General features: G+C 36.9%; 1 protein-coding gene across 3 annotated transcripts in view; it reads right to left on the bottom strand.

Moving 5' to 3' along the window:
• Positions 1 to 20390, bottom strand: part of LOC114655421 (potassium voltage-gated channel subfamily H member 7-like) — a 431541-nt gene that overhangs the window by 14111 nt on the left and 397040 nt on the right. For all 3 annotated transcript variants that reach the window (XM_051931419.1, XM_028806393.2, XM_051931420.1), the window contains one exon: positions 16210 to 16375. In XM_051931419.1, coding sequence (XP_051787379.1) covers positions 16210 to 16375 — 166 coding nt within the window. The remainder of the gene's footprint in view (positions 1 to 16209; positions 16376 to 20390) is intronic.

Below are 20390 nucleotides of genomic sequence, written 5' to 3'. Positions count from 1 at the left end.
TAAACACAAGATCTTTATATATGGAACTGTAATGCAGCAATACTGACTAGTCCTCCATTGTGCCAACTACAAAAAGAAAATGCCATTTATAAGCAGTGAAAATTTTCAAAGGAACCTTCAAATGTGGAAGGACAAGATGGATAGTGTCGGAGGACACATTTTTTCAATTAGAAACAGGCAGGTGAAGTGACTTGCTCATAGTTGTACACTTTTAATAGCAGGATTTGAACCCAGAGCCTCAGGATTTGAGGTCCAAAGCCTTAACCACTATGCCACACTGTACAGTTTTGCCCATTTACAGGGTATTTGCATTTTACCTACTGACTAACTACCTATGGTAACTGTATGATTGCACACTTCACAGTGCACTTAAAGCGAAAAAATGTAGTTGATGGAGTCCTAAACAAGTTAAAATAGTTTTTGTTAACATTTTTTTACTTTTACTGCTCATGCTAAGCAGGATTCCTTTTTTACATAGTAAAAGTTCCATTTTCAAGAAAAAGATCAGCAACATAAGAAGAATTGGAAAACAACAGCCAGAAGGTGGCGCTCTTGGTTTAGTTATAACAGAAATTAGGCAATGCCAGCCAAGCAGTGAAGTAGCAGACGGCCTCGGAGTTCTGTCCTGCTCCAAATGTCTACATAATAAGCACATGTTATTTAAAACCTAATTTTTGGCTGGCTACTGTCGTTAAAGTGTGTGTTTTATATGGGATTTAATTACTCCTATGCCCAGTTTGTAGGCTTTCCTGATTAAAATAAAGAGACCTTGTCTCACAGAGAAATCTGTATTTCCAATTCCCTTGCTTTTTTAAAAAAATACAGTATGTCATCTTTAAAAGAAAAATCAATCATGATTGACTTCAAGTACATATAATTGCATAATAATGCAAATAAAAGTTTATCTTGTCTGCAAAATACCCATGATATATGCTGTATCTCTGGAGATACATGTGCATTGCCCAAGTTATATGTGTATCACAGCTAAATATTCATCCTTTAGTTAACAATAACAAACATCTATCCATTTTATTCATTCTTTTACCAAACCTGATTATTCCATTACAGAGTTGCAGAAGTCTACCCAGACACAACAAAGTAGAAAGCAGGGTCTAAAACTGGCTGAGACACCAGCCCGTTACAATGAAAATATAAATAAGATGCAGAAATGACTAGGATTCTGGATAAATGAAATAATAGACTATAGCAGCTTTATATGGTCTTACATTATGTATGTACTTTTAAGTAAATGGTAATAAATAAATAACAAGGATAAATTGAACAAATCGCACACTTCAGACATTGTGTGAGGCGTTTTTGCGTCGGTTTGGCGCTGGTCCAGTCAGCTATTGACGAAGCTCTGAACGAAGTGTTTAAAGATTGTTAAGAGACAATTAAAAATCCTGATGAAGTCAATTGCAGTTCTTCCTCCCACACCTCTTTCAATTAAAACAAAGTTTAACTCAAAGCCTTGAGTCACAAAACAGTATGACATTTTTCATCCTCTCAAGGTAATAAACACGGCTTCATTAACTACCATTAACTGACATTTGTTTATGTTTTAAATCTTTGACTTTGCTGGTGTATTGCATTGTATTACCTTTGATTTATGTAGTAGAATATTAGCAATGCTCAGCCCATTTTAAAAACACTTAGCATGACTTCTTCTATTTTGTGCTACTGGTATGTTCTCTCTTACAACAACAACAACAACATTTATTTATATAGCACATTTTCATACAAAAAGTAGCTCAAAGTGCTTTACATAATGAAGAAAAGAAAAATAAAAGACAAAATAAGAAATTAAAATAAGACAACATTAGTTAACATAGAAAAAGAGTAAGGTTCGATGGCCAGGGTGGACAGAAAAAACAAACAAAAAAAAAACTCCAGAAGGCTGGAGAAAAAAATAAAATCTGCAGGGGTTCCAGGCCACGAGACCACCCAGTCCCCTCTGGGCATTCTACCTAACATAAATGAAAGTGAACAGGTTTGGGCTGAGAGGTCAGACAAGGTCAGTTTACAAAGACCCTCACCAGGATAAGTGGTTTGAGAAGATGAGATAAGATGACATATACTAATTTCATTATACACAATATGTTTTCCTCCATAGTAGCATTGTATTGCATGAACTCCATGTACATAGTTATTGGGGTGGTACAAAGGCAATAAAAATACTTACAGTAAGTTCACTGCGATGAGACTTACAACACAAGGCACTTGCATCACTCGTGTTGTATAATCCACATGCCAAGTCATCCAGCCATATGCTCACAACATATTTTTACTAACTTATTGTTAAATAAATCACTTCTGGACAACACCGTCATGAGTGAAAATGAAACGTGGTGTGATGCAAATGAGCATTGGAATTGAAAGCCCACTTCATTTATTGGTCTTGGAACTCAGGAAGAGAACTGGACTCAGACTTGTACATATCTGAGATAATTCAACAAGCAGAAGGTCAGTTGACACGTGTAGTTTTGTAGCCTGCCGCTAAATAATCGTGAGGTACTCCAGTTGTGGCTCTCCAGTATGAACATAAATGTATTAATGGGAGTTGAGTCCTCAGTTCAAATGTTCGTTCACATCTGAGCATGTTGCATTTTCATTTGCAAGAGTTTTTGCTGGAATTGGTTTACTAACGATTAACAATTCACCTTAATAAAAGGATAAGTGCCTGTGTCTTTGTGTATCTGTCTAGCTGCTTTGTCTCTATCATTTCAACAGATTGTGTCTCACTTGTACGTAGTAATAAAATGCATTGCATTTCTCATTCCAACAGATAGCAAATCATAAACATTAACACAGCTTTTACGAATCCCAAATGGCATATAACATATACAGTATATGGCATATACATACCAAATGGCATATAACAGAGACACATGCATTACATTTGTCATTCCAACTAATGGCGTGTCCCAAACATTTTCAGTAATGCATTTTATTACTACAAATGTTTGTGATGTGTTATTTGCTGGACTGACAAATGAAATGCATTTTAATACTACATATATTACAAAAACATTCCAATAGATGGTGCACTACAAATATTAACGCTGCAAGTATTAACAAAATTTTAGTAAAAATACATCTACTTGTAATGTTGCAAGCATATGACTGAATGTCTTGACGTGTGGATTAATGTGACACGAGTAATGTGAGAGTTTTTCATTGACATTTTGATATTGTTTGTTGTTTTCCTTGTTATATTAGAAACTTTCTATCTCATTTTTTGGTGAAGTATTCTATTAAACTGAAAAGATTCAACTCCATTTCAATTATTGTGTTTTGTTTTTGTTGTATTGTCACTCCATTCATTGATTTTCTGAACCTGGTCATTCTAATATTGGGTTTGCAAAAGGCCAAAACCTGCTCCGGTAGCAATGGGCACAAAACAGGAACCACAAGTCATTTAAATACACTCCTCTGTATTTTACTACATTATTTGTTTTTGCTTTTTATTCACATAATTTGCTTCTCAAAGCACAATGCAGTACCGTGTTTGAGCTAGGCAGGAGTCCCTGTGATGAAGTGGTGCCCTGTCCAGATTTTGTTCTTTCCTTGCACCCAGACCTGTCAGGAAGAGCCACCTGCGACCCTGAATTAGATTAAGTAGGACTGTGACTACTGAGATTAATGATGATTCTAGAAAGGCATTCAATGATGTATTGTCTCAGGCTCACTCTCAAGAGTACCCAGTGGCATCCCTCTGGTTTATAATGTATAGCATGCAGACAGTTGGGGGCCAATTAACCTCATTAGCACCTGCAGGTGTGTGCATCATATTGTTCTTTAAGTGGAGCACATAGGAGAGGCTAAGCCACTGAGAAAAACAAGAGTTGTACAGTAGCAATAATAGGACATCCTGAGAAAAGCAAAAGGTTGGCCATAAGACTCCAGAGAAATGGCTTTTCATGTGTTAGTGGCTAAGGCTATAGATTGTATAGGTCACTAGATTCGGCAAAAGGGAAAGAATGGACTCTAGTCTTGCCTTTCAAAACACAAATGCCAAGATCATGCTTTTTATGACCCTGTTTTTTTCCAAGTAAAGGGTTGTTGAGACACAGAGCTGATTCTGGCACCAAGGAATCAATTTATTCAGTTAGTATGTTTGTCCTTTGCAGCAAAACGTACTCAAGATTACTACTGTTAACTGTGTGAGGCACTTTAGTGACATTTTCGCTTTGGATCTTTAAAGCCAGTTAAGTGCCCTTTATTAAAGTAGTAAGGACAGAATATAGTTAGACTCTGTAAAGCACTTGGAGATCACCATCACATCAACAGGTGCTACATAAAATAATCAAAATATCTAATTAATGGGGTAAGTAGGGGCAAACAAAGGTACAGAAATGGAATATCATGCATTAAAGTAGTTCTTTAGTTCATAGCGGAATATGGTAATAAGTAGAAAAAGGAGGAGACTGAGGACTTGAGGGAAAACCTGAGTGCCAGAGTGATTAGCACTCCCTTGATCAAGGAGGTGATTCAACTATTTAATAAACGATTACCTTGAAAAGGCTTACAATAAGTGACTGACAAGACAGCAGGGGCATGTGCAGCACAGAAGAGGTTGCACAGTCTAAGACTGGAAAGCACTAAAAACAACACAAGGAGGATGGCAAACACACCACACCTAGGGAATAAGAGGCACAATACTTTACTCATGTGAACAGCCTGGCACTCACCCAGGAAAATGCTTGCTTCTGCACCCATAGGAAGGTTGAGATTAATTTCTGAGCTTGTTTTTCTTTCTCCCCGTCTCTCGCTTGCTCTCTTTTTCTGCAAAGTGCATACGTCAGGCTTACTGCTTTATGGCTTAATCTGATTGTGGCTATAAAGCAGCACTTGGCAGTAGTAACCAAACTAAAGATGAAATAAAAATGAAAAAAAAGGATTTTCTCTTAAACAAGTGCCAGACGGGATTTTGTTCAGACAACCTTTGTTTTTTTTTCTGGACTTCAATAAATAACTGGAACTTTCTTTTTTTACAGAAGCTCCTTAAAGAAAGAAAAAAAGAAAGAAAGATATACTAGAGGTGTGCCCCCTTGACTGCTTATGGCAACCCAACCCGGCATTGGTGGCTTATGATCAGTGCCTGGTGGAATTTTTTGTTAGATGAACAAACAAAAAAAAAAAACAACTTTAACAATATTTCATGCAGGGAGCATCCCGGACACAAACTTACAATTTCCTTACAGTGAGACAGCCATTGCGCCACCAGCATGGCTTATTGACTGCTAACATACAACATCTACCAATACTGTACTGTTCTTAGCAGAGCAGGTGTATATAATGTATGTTTTTGGACGTATTCACATTATAATTGTTTTCATTGACATGAGAGTATTATTGTTGTATTCTCCTAATGAAGATGAAAAAAATGATATATGGATGTATACTATATGATGTATGGTTTTGAAGAAAAATTGAGTGCTGCATGAAAACATTGCAGAATCTAGTTAATCTATTTATATATAGGGAGTAGATATGTATTTATATATACACTATAGTCTGAATACACACCAGAATGATTAAAAAAAAAGAAAATTAAAATGAAAGAAAACTTCTGACTTGGCAGTTGTAGGCACAGTGAGGCATTATGCAGGCTTAATGCTGTGGGTAGGGAGCCCCAGTAGCATTTTCTAAATCTCTGGCTGCAGCCATGTACCTGAAGTAGCATCTGGCACATTTGTACAACATGGCATGAATGTAGATGTACAAACAACCAAACATATACATTTTATGAAAACACTGTTTCAGTGTGCCTTATATCAGGTCTTGTCCATACTTGCTGCAACAAAGCTGGGGCACTGAACACAACGGTTTTAACTACAGCTGCCTTTTATATATATATACTGTATAGATAATTTAAATGACATCACAACCTCATACCCATTTAACCACTTCAGGGTCACAGGGGTTTGAGTCCGTCAGGACTGGGCTCAAAGCAGGAACTCAGACTGTACAGAGTAACTAGCCTCGTGCTTACACTCACAACCAGTCAATATGTAATCATCAATCACCTAATCTGCACCAGCTTGGGGATGTGAGAGGAGAATGAACAGACTCCACCAGGACTCCACCAGTCCACCAGAATCTATCTATCTATCTATCTATCTATCTATCTATCTATCTATCTATCTATCTATCTATCTATCTATCTATCTATCTATCTATCTATCTATCTATCTATCTATCTATCTATCTATCTATCTATCTATCTATCTATCTATCTATCTATCTATCTATCTATCTACGAGGCAGCAGCGCTAATTACTTTGCAACTGTGCAGCCCCGTATTGTGTAAACCAGTGGTTGTCAAATTCAGTCCTCGGGACACTTATGTGTCTGTTCATTTCTGTTCCAACCAAGTTCTGTTTTAATTGGACTCTTAGCCTAATTAAGCATGCTGTTATGTTCCAGTTCCGAATGTTTTGGGGTCAATGTAGAAAATGTAAAACTAAGTTTGGTGAATTTCTATTAAAATGTAACAAGCATTTACATATGTTCCATGGGTATATTTTAGTGTATTTTTTTTTACTTATTTTTTAATGATTCTCATCATTCTTACAGTTTTCATTGTGCTTTTCCAGATGTTCTGGTTATCCATTATTTAGTAATGGACTAATGGAGCCTGACATTGAAGTATCTGCACCCTGTCAACATTCAGTGTCGTTTGCCCAAATGTCTGCTCTACTTGTGTTAACTGTCATTATAGGATACAATCAAGTGAGCAAATTAAATATAAAAAAGGCAAACTAAAAGGCAAAAGAGAGTTAAGCATTTAAAGCAATAGCAAAAATACAAATATATGTAAATGCCTTACAAATGTACAAATCACACTGCTGTGCTTTACTGAATGAAGAAAATGACAAAAAAAGACAAAACAACTTAATTAGATGTAAAATGACTCACTGAGTATATTTACATACACCTTAATAACCTGGTTATTCACAGAAACCCATTGTAAATCCTTATCATTGCTAGAGAGACCAGATGATTGATCTCTACCCAGTTATTTGGCCATGTCAACCCTGTAAACTGTTTTGGTTAAGGATGTTGTAGTTTGCACATGTCATTTACACTCCCTTAGCTTCACAGATGCTTCCAGCAGCCAAGGGTAAAAAAGAGTGGAAGCGTCCACAAAGATCAATTTCCTGAGGCAAATATGCAAGTGATTGCATTATTCCTTCTCCTGGTTGAAATAATCGGTCTTAGTCTTTTCAAAAAAATCATTATATTTATTTTGATGAGCTGAACGGACAGTAGAGTGATGTGTTAGATGTAACATGCATTACTTTCTGTAATGAGTAAACTAACACAATACACTTTCTGTAGAAGTATAAGCACCTGCATAAATTATTATCCCAGCAGTACTGGGTGTAAAACAAGAAGCACACATACTGGTAGGCTGCTACTTTGCAGCCTTCAGTTGCACAGCTAAGCAGAAAAGAGTGTGCTGCATGCAATCCGGTAAAAGAAACATCTCTCTATTATAACAAAAAAATCCTGGGATGAGACAAGACTTTTTAGCCTGGGATGAGATGTGACTTTTTCAGAGAGACACTTTCATGTCCCGTGAGACGAGACTTTGTGCCAAGAGATTTAACCACGCCCGGGGCCAGAAATAAAAGATAAAGAGTAGATGACAGAACGTCATAAAGAATTCAAAAACTTTGGCGCAATACACATGCAGAGCAAGTTAGAGATAATAAAAGTACTAAAATTCAAAAGTCTCAAAAAAATGATAGTAAAGATCACATTAGGCAAACAACCGGAAATTATTACTCAGTGAAATAACGGAAGAGAGAAAAGAGATCGAATTTATTGTTCGGATTTAAACTTTAAGTTGGAGACTTGTAGATCATCTAATTTATGTTGCCATCAGGGAAAAGTAGTGTTTTATCCCAATGAAGAGGCATATCCGTGACAATTAAAAGATTTGTTGTTTAGTGAAAGTGAAATCTACATACGCAAGCAGCAGAGACACGAAGTGGCTGGCGCGTTGCGCATGTCGGGGGATTTTCGAGCGAAGCGAGCAGGTGGCAAAGCCCCTTAGTATTAATAAAATGTCAGTTTAGTTTCAATTCTGCTCTTTATTAGTGACAGTTGAAACATTGTGATTGGGTGATGCAGTGGCCAGTGTTCCTACAGCGAATTACTGGTGGCTAAGTTTGGGAATGAAAAAAATACTTACTGTACTTCACTGCACATGAAGGACTAAACATTATAAAGCACAAGAAAATGATCATGTTTGGCTGAATTTCTGGTCAGTTTCATGAAGGTTTATATATGGGCATAGGATTTAATAACAAATGTTGGCTATTCAGTGTCTCTACACTGCTATGGCCTTTTTGTAGCCCTGAGAGCAAAACTGCACACAGTACTCCAGATGAGGCCTCACCAGTATGTTATAAAGTTTGAGCAGAACTTCCTGTGACTTGTACTCCACACATCAGGGCGCTATATAACCTGACATTCTGTTAGCCTTCTAAATGGCTTCTGAACATTGTCTGGCAGTTGATAGTGTCGACTCCACTACAATTCTTAAATCCTTCTCATAAAGTGTACTTTCAATTTTCAGACCTTGCATTGCATATTCAAATCTAACATTTTTACTTCTGATGTGTAATACTTTACATTTACTTGCTTTTAATCTCATCTGCCACAGATCTGCCCAATGCCTGTGTGCTGTCCAAGTCCCTCTGTAATGATTCAATGGATTGTTGATTATCTGCCAAACCACTTAGCTAGGTATCATGTGTAAACTTAACCAGCCTAATACTTCTATTCTTATCCAAATCATTTATATATATTAAAAATAGTAGCAGCCCTAGTACTAGGAGACACCACTCTTACATCACCTAATTCTGTTAATGTTCCTTGAACCATAACCCTCTGCTTCCTGTGTCTGAGCAAATTTTGTACCCATCCACAACAACTCCCACTTCTTTAAGTTTGATGTCCAACCTCTCATGTGGTACCTTATCAAATGCTTTCATAGCAATCATAATAGTTCTCGCTAGTTTAAGAATGTTTGAAATTAAAAAATATAAAAGCTGTTCTCAACTTAAACAGACCATTTCTCATTTGTTGTCATATAATATCTGCCAAGTTGCAGTGAAAGGATGCTTGCAGAAATATTAGTGAAATTTTGCTGGCATTGGCTGGAGATGTGCGTGGGCACTCTTAAAATTGCCAGTCTTTCATTTTGGTGTGAAAATGGCAAGACAGTTACATTTTCTTCCTCAAAAGCCTAGCTGAATGTTCATTTGTGGTGATTACCGGCATTCTGGAATATTCCAATAAAATTTCTGAAGTGGGTTCAAGTAACTCTAACAGCATCAGCAAACTGAAGTGTTCTTAAAATTTTGATTTACAAAGAGTAATGGTGGCCTTGTTAACCTGATCTGAGTGACAGCAAGCTTCTGATTACGATAAACTGTCTACAACTGAAAATGCAGTGATTCTCAGCATGTTTTGGACCAAGGACCACTTTGTCAAATTCAGAAATATGGAGGACCACCTATGGACAACTGCCTCTCGTTATCATAGATTCTGACTGTTACCTCATTAATTTACTTTAAGTGCCTATGTTACTTTCACTGTTATGCTTTTGGAAAGGTGTCCTAGGAAAGACAACAGAAAACACAGCACAAACAGAACTCAGTCAAAGTTGCAGTCCACCTCATGCTCTTTCGGTGTTGAAGACTAATTCTTGTATTGTTACTCTATGTGCTACAATGCTGGCTCGGAGTACAGAACTAGAATGGGATACAAGTAAAGCAGAATATTTTATCATCAGCAACAAAGGTACACAAGGTGCTCTGTGGTCAGTGTCTTAGAAGAAACATCTTACTGATAAGGGGCTAAAAAAGTTGACAAGGTCCACCCATGGACCACCTGGGACATACTCACAGGCTACCAATAGTCCGGGGATCACACCCCCTGTCAGTACTGTTACTCAGCACACCCTTTGTCCTCAAAAGCTCTATGAGTTCGCTTTAATGCCTGTACCCTTACAAATGGAAGTCACAGGGTTACAGTACACAATATGCAAGGACCAAAGAAAGACAGAAATCCCATCAGTGATCAGAGAACGTCCATACTTGCCATTATGGGTAAACTGTGGATTTCCTGCAAGATACCCTCAAATAGAGAATGGAGGCTTCCTGCAAACAATAGAGAGCAGTCCAGACAGCTCACGTGAAAGGTTCCTGTCCCTCCAGAACAGAGAATATAGGAGGGGGCACACCCGAGTTGCTACAAATGACCTTCTAAGGGGCACACTTGAATTGCTGCCCATGACCCCAGTTAGGGGCACATTCAAGTTGTTGCTTGTGATTCCAGAAGGGGACACATCCGAGTTACAGTTAAAGGGATCAGAAACATTAGAGTTGAGTGCTATAAACAACAACTCACCTCTTAGCTTAAACATTTTAGTTCCCCTGCTCTAAGTTGCCTAGCTGTCCCAGTTGAGATACACTTGGCTGTCTGATGCTTGCTGGGACCACCAGGAGGTAGTATCCACTCATCAGTCCTGCTGGAACTACCAAGAAGTGGTTTGTCTGTCTCACCTGCTCTGTGGGGACCACCTGGAGGTAGTATGCCTTTCTCATTTGCCCTGCTGGGCCTACCAGTAGGTGGTGATGACTTGCTTGCCCTGCTTTGACTACGAAGAGGTGGTCTTCTTTTCTCACTTGCTATGCTGGGGCTACCAGGCGATGGTCTGTCTTTCTTGCTTGCTCTGCCATGACCACTAGGAGGTGATGTGCTTTTCTTGCTTGCCCTTCCTTGAGCACCAAGAAGTGGTGGTGCACCTTCTTGTTTGCCCTGCTGCAACCACCAGGAGATGGTGTGTCTGTTTATTGCCCTGTTGGGACCACCAGAATGTTATCCGTCTGTTTCACTTGACTTGCAGGGACCACCAGGAAGTGACCTTCTCACCCCATCTGCCATTCAAGGATTAAGTCTCCTCTTTGTGCTGTTCCCACGGGAGACTGATACATACACTTTACTCAGACTGAGGTCTGGAAGCCACCCTTGGCGAGGGGTTTATGTTATGCTTCAGCCAGAGCTTCACTCCATGGCTGGAGTACAAATAAATGCTGGTTTAAGCTTATTTTGTCCACAGTCTTTTTTTACCAGTGTTAATTATTTAATTTTCTTATGTCATACTGTATTGTGTTATGTTCCCTGTCCTTGTGTTTTGTGGGTGGGACTTCCAGAGGCCGGACCACCTGCCCATCACCACAAGATACAGCGCTCAACCTTAAAAAAGTGGAGAGTATCCCACAGTAGCTTGAGGTTCATTCATAGGCATTTGGGAGCTTGGTGAGTGTTTCTTTTCAATTTCTCTTGATCTGTTTGACCTTTTTTGCTCTGTTCTTGACCACTCTCTGTATTTCGCGTTGGGACTTTGTTCACCTAGAACTACCTTTGCCTCTTCAGGCAATTCCTTTTTGCCTTTTGTGTTCCATGGAGCTTCTTGTAAGCAGAGCTTTTTTGTGAAGAATAAATCTTTTTTAGTTATACTCTACGTTATTATTACTAGCCAGGTTTGGCAGTTTCCTCCTGTAGTGGGCATTTTTGGAGATATTTTGGGACTTTATTTGCTTTCCTTCAAGTCCTGCACCATTTCAGTGCTTCAAGAGCATAACACCCATTTATTATTCCTTGACCATCTGCCAAGCCAATTTTCCAAGTCAGGTCCCACGGACCCTATTTACCCTTCACCAGCCTTGTTTTCTTCATACAGGCACATAACTAAATGTATCTTATGATTCTTGTATTCTAAAATTGTGTTCATATTGTTTGTTCCTTTAGTACTTTCTTGATAGACAGAAAAATAATTATTAGGAAACTGAACATTTAGTACATTCAGTTATTTCAATTGTGAGACATGTAAGGACTTATAATACCTCAATTTATGTAAAAATTAGACAGATATGTCTTCTGGACTCAGAGCAAAAGGAAGCCAAACTGGGAACAACAAAAATTGAGTAATGAATGCATTTAATGCATTTGAGCAAACACGGACCATTTGGGTTTCTTATGTACCTTACAGGCAGAAAGAGACAGCATGATATGCCACCGATCAACTTTCGCTTTGATTACACTTATTATACAGTATAATTATTACATCACTTTTTGAGTGTGAAGAATCCCTCATTTGAGAATTGTGTTCTCACAAGCCTCACCTGGTTTCATATATAGGTCAAATTCTGTTACAACGAATATCGTTACAATGAAAGTTTCACTACAACAAGGCATTTTCCCCATAAGACAGAGTCTATAAAAATCTTGTTACTATGAAATACATTCAGCATAAACTTTCATTACAATGAAGTGCCCAAAAGACCTTGAAATGCCTGAATGAATCATCCACAGAGCAGTTAGTTCTGTGGTTTCAGTTCAGTTGTGCGTAACAATCCCCGAACAGAAACATTGAAAATTGTTCTCTTTCTTTGAATTTTCCTTGTACTGTTTTTTTTGCTGTGGTTGTTTTCTGTGGTTTTCAGTGATACCTTTTGCTTATTGCTTTTCAGCATTTGAAGAACATCCATTGGAATTTAACTCATTGTCACATTCCTATAGAAAAGGTAGATACGAAAGAACGACAACTGTTCACATTAGAAAATAACTTGAAATTTTTGCAGTTCTCGATTCCGACAAAAAGAAAAAAGATGTTGCCAGTGAATTTGGAATTTCACCATCAACTTTCTTGAAAGACAGAGCAAAAATAGAAGCAAAATCTCTGGTTGCAAACCTTAGGCTTCAGCACAAACTTATGCGAACTGCTGTATTTGAAGATGTTGAAAAATCAGTTTTTATGTGGTTCAGTGAACCTTGCTCAAGAAACATTCCTATTTGTGGGCCACTCATTCAAGAAAAGGCAAAGTCACTGTCTATCTCCTTGGGCAACGAAGATTTTACTGCCAGCTGGGGTTGACTAATTTGCTTTCGGGATTGTCTTGGAATTGCAGCCAAAGCAATATGTGGAGAAGAATCTGCAGTTCCAACTGAAAAAGCAAACAAATGGCGTGCAGGTGAAATCAGGAAAATCTCTTCAGCTTATGAGCCTGAAGACATCTACAATGGTGATGAGACTGGAGTCTTCTATCAGCTGCTACCACATCACACTTTAGCACTCAAATGTGTGATCCATGCCAAGGAGGAAAAAAATCTAAACAAAGGTTGACAGCTCTGTTTTGCTGCAATTCAACTGGCAGCCACAAAGTTATTCCTCTCATCATTGGCAAGTTGACCAATCCTCTGTGTTTTAAGCACGTGACATACCTTCCCTGCGAGTATAAAGCGAACCAGCAAACTTGGATGACTCAAGACATTTTGGGGAACTGGCTGTGACAACTTGACAAGGATATTGTGACACGTGAGTCTCTGTCTCGCACCCCAAAACATGAGGCTGAGTCTCAGTACTTTAGCAAAACCAGCTTTATTCAGCTTGAAACAGGAACAGCACAGTTATTTATTGTAGTGGAATCTACCACTCTCCTATACACAGACACAGCAATCAGGCAGGGTCATGGCCAGCTAAGTGGCCAAGTAATACTATTCCCTGCATTTATAATGTTCCTTGCATCACCCATCGACAACAGGTACTTATAGTACGACTGCAATCAGCTTGGATTTGTTTCCTCGGCGTTCCGCTGCAGTGGTGTGACCCTGCAGTTGCCCCAGCAATGGACAAGCAGTCTTTCACAGACGCGGCAATCACACTTCAGGATGCACTTTTGGCGTGTCATTCCATTATGGGGGTCCCAAAAGAGTTCAGACACATCACAATATGAAGAAGATGAAAAGGAAAATTCTGTTTCTGATTAATAACTGTGCTACCCACAGCATGCTACCACATTTAGATAATGTTCACGATGAGTTCCTCCTTCCCAATTGCACGGCAGTGCTTCAGCCATTGGATTTGGGCATCATTTGCACCCTGAAGGTATATTATCGCAAGGAAATGCTGAGAAAAATTCTTGTCAACATAACTTATAGACAGGAGGAGATGAAAATTAACGTGAAAGAAGCTATTGAAATAACTGCAAACACCTGGACGCAAGTTAAAGAAAGCACTATAGTGACAAATACAGAATCTCATTACTTTTAATTTTCATTACAACAAAATATTTTTTAGGTCCTTGGCACTTCGTTGTAAGGAATTTGACCTGTATGTTTTTTGAACAACTGTACACGAGTCATATACATTCCATGCTTTATGTGCATATCTTGAACAAAAGAAGAATGGTAAAAATATTAATAATAACAACAGTGAGCAAATGTATAAAAAGCATCCTTGCTGTTCTTATATAGGCCATATGGAAGTGTACTTGTAGCACACAGAAATTTTAATACACGTTCGAATATATTCTGATTCTCTGATTCGAACTTTATTCAAAGTAAATAAAGGATGACAAACTGACCTGCGCTAATGTGTTTATGGAAAAGTGATAAAAAAAACAAGTTATCAGCACCATAATGTCAGAAAGAAAAAGAAAAGAAGCAACATTTGCTGAGCATCAAGCAAATTGCACAAGGCAACTAAGTGATGAAAGACAAGAAAGAATAAGAAGTCAAGCCGCTGAAGCATGCAGAGAAGAAAGAAGTAACTCTGAATATCAAGCAACTGAGCAGCAGACAAATGCGATGGCTCATAGGTGTGCAAGACAAAGTCCTGGATACAGAATACAAGAATAAGAAATAGAAAGAAGTGCACAGTGACAATTAAGAAGCTCATCTAATATTGAAACTGATGACTATATCAAAGCATTGCTTTGGCATCTTTATATAAATGTTTCTTGGAAAACAACTGCTTACAAAGGTGCATTAGTGATATGATTAATGTCAAGCTGTTTCTTTTTCATTTTTTTTATTTTTATTGGCATTAATTGAAGAAAACAACATTTCATACATTCATGTCAAACTTAACAAACCATTATTCACCCCCACATGACAGAAAGAGAGGTGAGTCAACATGAACAGATCTACAAAAAGAAAAAGGAAAAAGAATGTCCTTTTCCCCCGATATAAATGCTTATTCTAAGATTTGATTAATTAGATCTTGCCATATTTTAAAAAAGTTTTGAACAGATCCTCTAAGTGAGAAATATATTTTTTCCAATTTCAAATAGTACCAGTTATCCATTGAGTTATAATGGGTGGGCTAGGATTCTTCCAGTTGAGCAAGGTTAAGTCAAGGTTTAAATATAAAAAAAAACGTGTTCCAAAATACAAAAGTTCGACTTGATATAGATGAGGTACCAGAAGAAATAAAATACATTATAACTTAAAGTGGAAATGAAAGAAGCAACTATTTTGAAAACATAGGAAGTATCAAGAGCTCCTTATCTTTAACTTGGTTTTTATTTGCCCTTTATTTTAGGACCATAGATCCATGTATTTCACTAGTATATATATATACAGTCAAAAATGTATAGCTCTCTGTAGTCACTGAACTAACTGCTATCTATAGGAGACAACTTTCAGGGAGAGCTCAATTGTCAGAGTGATGGAGGCAGAACAGAGGGTGACCAGTGAGACCAATCATCTTAAAATACTTACATGCCAAGTAATCTACTGCCATCAGTAGAACAGCTTTGATACCTCTATGTAGACTGTGTGGCCCTGTGCCTAACTTCATGTCACATTGCTGCCCAAACTGTGTCATCCTGACTGCATTGTCATATGTGTACGTGTTTCTGTAGTCATGCACTTACAGTCCATGCAAGTCACATTTATTACAGTGTTTACTGTAACAGAACATTTCTCAGGCTCACAAGACAGGCCTCAAAGGTCTTATATTTTTAAAGAGGCAGTCAAGGGAAAAAGGAGAAATGCTTTTTTGAAAATATTCTTTGCTTGTTTCATCCTCACTTTTGAATATTTCCTCCTAGGGACATTTTAGCAGTATCCAAGACTGACACTAATTTCTTCTGTTTTTGCCAATTTACTTGACATTTATTTTGAATCATGTTTCTGCTTCTGACTGCTTTTTGATTAGTCTCTTGTCATTTTTTTTCTTTTCCTTCAGAAATGATGCATTTCTTTATATGTGTAAGATGCTTTATGACTATACATTATCTAAAGCATGCTATTCAAAGACTGGATGAGACAGGGTTTCACCTTCATTTTTCTCCTTTCTCGATTCACATGTCCTAAAAGGTACTACGGAGTCAGTGTAATTACCTGTTCAGCTGGTCTTGTAGCAAGTCCAGCCGCTGCTCAACTTCTCCATATGTGATATCACTTTCTGTTTCAGAAGCTCCTCTTGCTATCTGAGATAAGGCTGATTGTGCTGATTCATTTGGACATTCCTTTGGATATTCACGTTCCCATCCTGCATCTCTAAGCTCTGCCAAAAGAAAAAAAAAATAAGCAAGCTGATAGAATGTTAATCAGAAAATAAATTACAGAATAACAAATTACTCTTCATTTGCATTGCATGAATAATGACTTCTTTTAGGTTGCCTTGGATAAAGGATTCTGATAACTTTTATAGTGACATAAGAAAAGAAAATTGCATATATAATATAGTATATCAAAACAGAAACTGTCAGGAGGCTGAACTCAATTAGACATAATATAATATGTAAAACTAAATTTAACACATAAAGTAGATCTGTGATTTTTCTGGACCCAATTTCAGCATACTGATGGAATGGTTTACAAACCGTGTAGAGTTGCAAAACATCTTGTTCTGTTCTCGTGAGGCTGAGTCATCATTTAAGTCTATTAGTGAGTCTCTGCAAATATAGTAGCAGAAAGAATCAGTGATGTTGAAAATGAGGGAAAACATAAAAGTCCAAACCGTATGAGACATCATTTGCAAAATCCACTTTGAATGGGCAGTGTTTCTATCTCAGCAGAATGAACTGCTAATATTTCTACCTCTGTGTATCTGAAATGAAAATAAAAATCTATTTGATTAAATGTGATAAGGACTAAAATAATGGGTTAGGTATTAAATGCTTTGAAAAATTTCAGTATTAAAGTGCTGATAAGTGGAGCTGAATAAGACAGATCCAGACATCAATAGAGATGTATAGAACTGAAATATACCTTTCAAATAAATAATGTGTGTATGCGAGTGCCCTCTTTTACTCAGTGGTGTGCTGGGGAGGCAGCATTAAGAAGAAGGACGCCTCACGCCTGAACAAACTGGTGAGGAAGGCAGGCTCTATTGTAGGCATGGAGCTGGACAGTTTAACATCCGTGGCAGAGCGACGGGCGCTCAGCAGGCTCCTGTCAATCATGGAGAATCCACTGCATCCACTAAACAGTATCATCTCCAGACAGAAGAGCAGCTTCAGCGACAGACTGCTGTCAATGTCCTGTTACACTGACAGACTGAGGAGATCGTTCCTCCCCCAAACTATGCGACTCTTCAATTCCACCCAGGGTGGGGGGGTAAACGTTAACATTATACAAAGTTATTGTCTGCTTTAACCTACATTTTTATTACTCTTTAATATTGTTTTTTTGTATCAGTATGATGCTGCTGGAGTATGTGAATTTCCCCTTGGGATTAATAAAGTATCTATCTATCTATCTATCTATCTATCTATCTATCTATCTATCTATCTATCTATCTATCTATCTATCTATCTATCTATCTATCTATCTATCTATCTATCTATCTATCTATCTATCTATCTATCTATCTATCTAAATAAATAAATGTTTAATTACACACACCATGTGCACACACATGCACTCATTAACACTCATTTACATACTTACAGGTAGATATATACACAGATTCTGCAGCAGTCTCAACCAGTTGAACAGAATAGTCAAAGAGACTCCTTCTAGAACATTTGCTTAAAAACTAGATAGATAGATAGATAGATAGATAGATAGATAGATAGATAGATAGATAGATAGATAGATAGATAGATAGATAGATAGATAGATAGATAGATAGATAGATAGATCAGCTTCCAACAATTGCCACTTGTTTTTTAGGTGACATTATCTTATATATTTGATATAAAATGATGTTGGTTACTAATATAACATTTACTGCTTCAGTATTTAGATTTTGTTTTTGCAAACATTAACAAAACTATCATGAATAATTAAAATACTTGAAAACATTAAAATATAAACATAAGTCCTTTTATTATTATATCTTTTCCTTCACTTTTAGGAGTGTTTGCTCCTGCAGGCCACAGGTGTTACCAGTTCATTTTTAATGAACAAAATGAAATTTAATGGGCTTATTGTTCAGTGACCATAAAAATACTAAAATAAATAAAATAACCTTAAAACATACTTTTTTACAATAAAAACATATAAACAAAATATTTACACATACCATAAAAGACAATATAAATTCTTGTCATAATTACAAGTCACAACTCTAATAAAATGTTCATGTTTATCAAGAAGATACCAGGCTAAGATGCTTAACAAGTGTACACCTAAAATCAACACATTCGTCTCTTACACTAACAAACCTTATTGTTTACTAAGCAGTGTTACTCTAATTAAAAAAATAAGAAAACTCTGAGATTCTGTACTAAATACAAAGTCACTTACCACTCACACACAGACACTGAGTCTCTTTTTTAATTATAGGACAAAATGAAATGGTCTGAACTCATTCCCTTGAGAAATCAGAAAATGACAAGTACGATTTCTCAAACACCGCAAATCTTTTGAAAAGGAGCACTACAACTAACTTACCACAAAATCAAGAAAAGCAGATTCTGAAAAAAATATTTTTTCCATTACCCATCGAGTCATTTGAGGTGAAAATCATGATGAGCAGCATCACTACTGATTTTGTTGAAATCTGGCACACTTGTTACTTCGGGAAATTTGTTGTGATAGCTCAATTTTCATTAAGATATCTCAAATAGAGTACGCTGTAGAAGTTTTGAAATTTGAAATATCTAAATTCTCAAATATAAATTTCAAATTTCAAAACTTCTGTATTTTTCCATCACCCACCAAGTCATTTGAGGTTAAAATCAGCCAGTCGTGATCAGCAGCATCACTACTGATTTTTTTGAAATTTGTCACACTTGTTCCTTGCTGCTTGAGATTAGTTAAATGTAAATGTTAAAAAAAAGTCTCTTACCTAGAAGTGAATGGAAGAATAAAGTGATAAAAAAGTATCCACAAATTAACGGAAGAAGAAAGGAATTATGTAAGGAGGAGGAGGAGGAGGTCGGGAGCATGCACTGATACAGAGCACTGATACAGAGTATTTAGAAAGGGGACCTCAGTTGACATGCGAGCAGAACGTTGGAGCCACATGGCATGCAACAAGGGCTGTGTTGTAGTGCACACTTTCTACGGTGCATATTGAGGCTGATTGTGTCACAAATAGCAAGGACGGAGTAAAACTACAGCTTGTGCTGGGCTGAAAGAGTTGATCAGCGGCAAATTTATGACAAAGGCTGAGTTGGGGTTACAGGTTATCTGCACCTGAAGAGTCACTTTTGCTTCTGTGTATCTTGAGACTGAAATCTACATTTTTTAAGATTAGTTTCACATTTGTTATTACTATTATAAATTAAATCAGTTCCTTTTCAAATTCTTAGTTATTTGGATAATTTTATGAATTATTGGGTTTTTACTAATATTAATAGCTAGATGGGGAACTTGTGTCAGTCACATTTCTCCTTTAATGGAGTGATATTGATTGTGATTTTATGCTAGTATTGGTCATTTTCTTTTGGTAATTTCACTTTACTGTTGGTAATTGGCATTTAGTGGGTAACAGAGTGGAATGGTATTGTTACTATAGTTAAAAAAGAATAGATTGTATTTACTGAAATAAAAACTTGTTTGGGGTGGTTATTTGGGTTTTATTTTTAGGCTTCTTTTTGTGATTAAAAAATATTTTTTATATTTTTTAAATAAAAAACCTTACATTACATAATAATTGAATATTTCTCTGAGACAATAATTTATCAGCAAAGCTCCAGACCTGCTCTCCATACTGGTCAGGAACAGTTAACAGTTTCACCTTGTGATTTCACCACAGATTTTAAGAGGTACTTCTTTTAAAAATATTATGTTTAAATAATTTTAACTATGGTTAGGCACAGACCCTCCACAGCTAACAATAGCACCATTAATACCATCACCTGAGTTGGAATTTGCTGTCTGTAAAAGCTACTCACCCACCACAAGCATTTTAGGCTACTAATTTATGTAATTGCCTATTTTATATTAATATGACTTTTTGTTAAAAATTATTACGAAAACAAAAATGTGATAACTAACTCTTTGATAAAGTAACTAAAAAATGTAAAATACACCAACCTTCCAATCAGTTAACTTAGGCCCTGAATACACCTGAATGTTATGTCATTCGTACTTTTTCTAATTTATTTGATCCTGCTTTTTTTTAC

The sequence above is a fragment of the Erpetoichthys calabaricus genome, chromosome 8 (assembly GCF_900747795.2).
Source record: "Erpetoichthys calabaricus chromosome 8, fErpCal1.3, whole genome shotgun sequence".
NCBI lineage: Eukaryota > Metazoa > Chordata > Cladistia > Polypteriformes > Polypteridae > Erpetoichthys > Erpetoichthys calabaricus.
The sequence above is the reverse complement of the archived record's forward strand: the minus strand, read 5'-3'. Positions and strand labels throughout refer to the sequence as shown.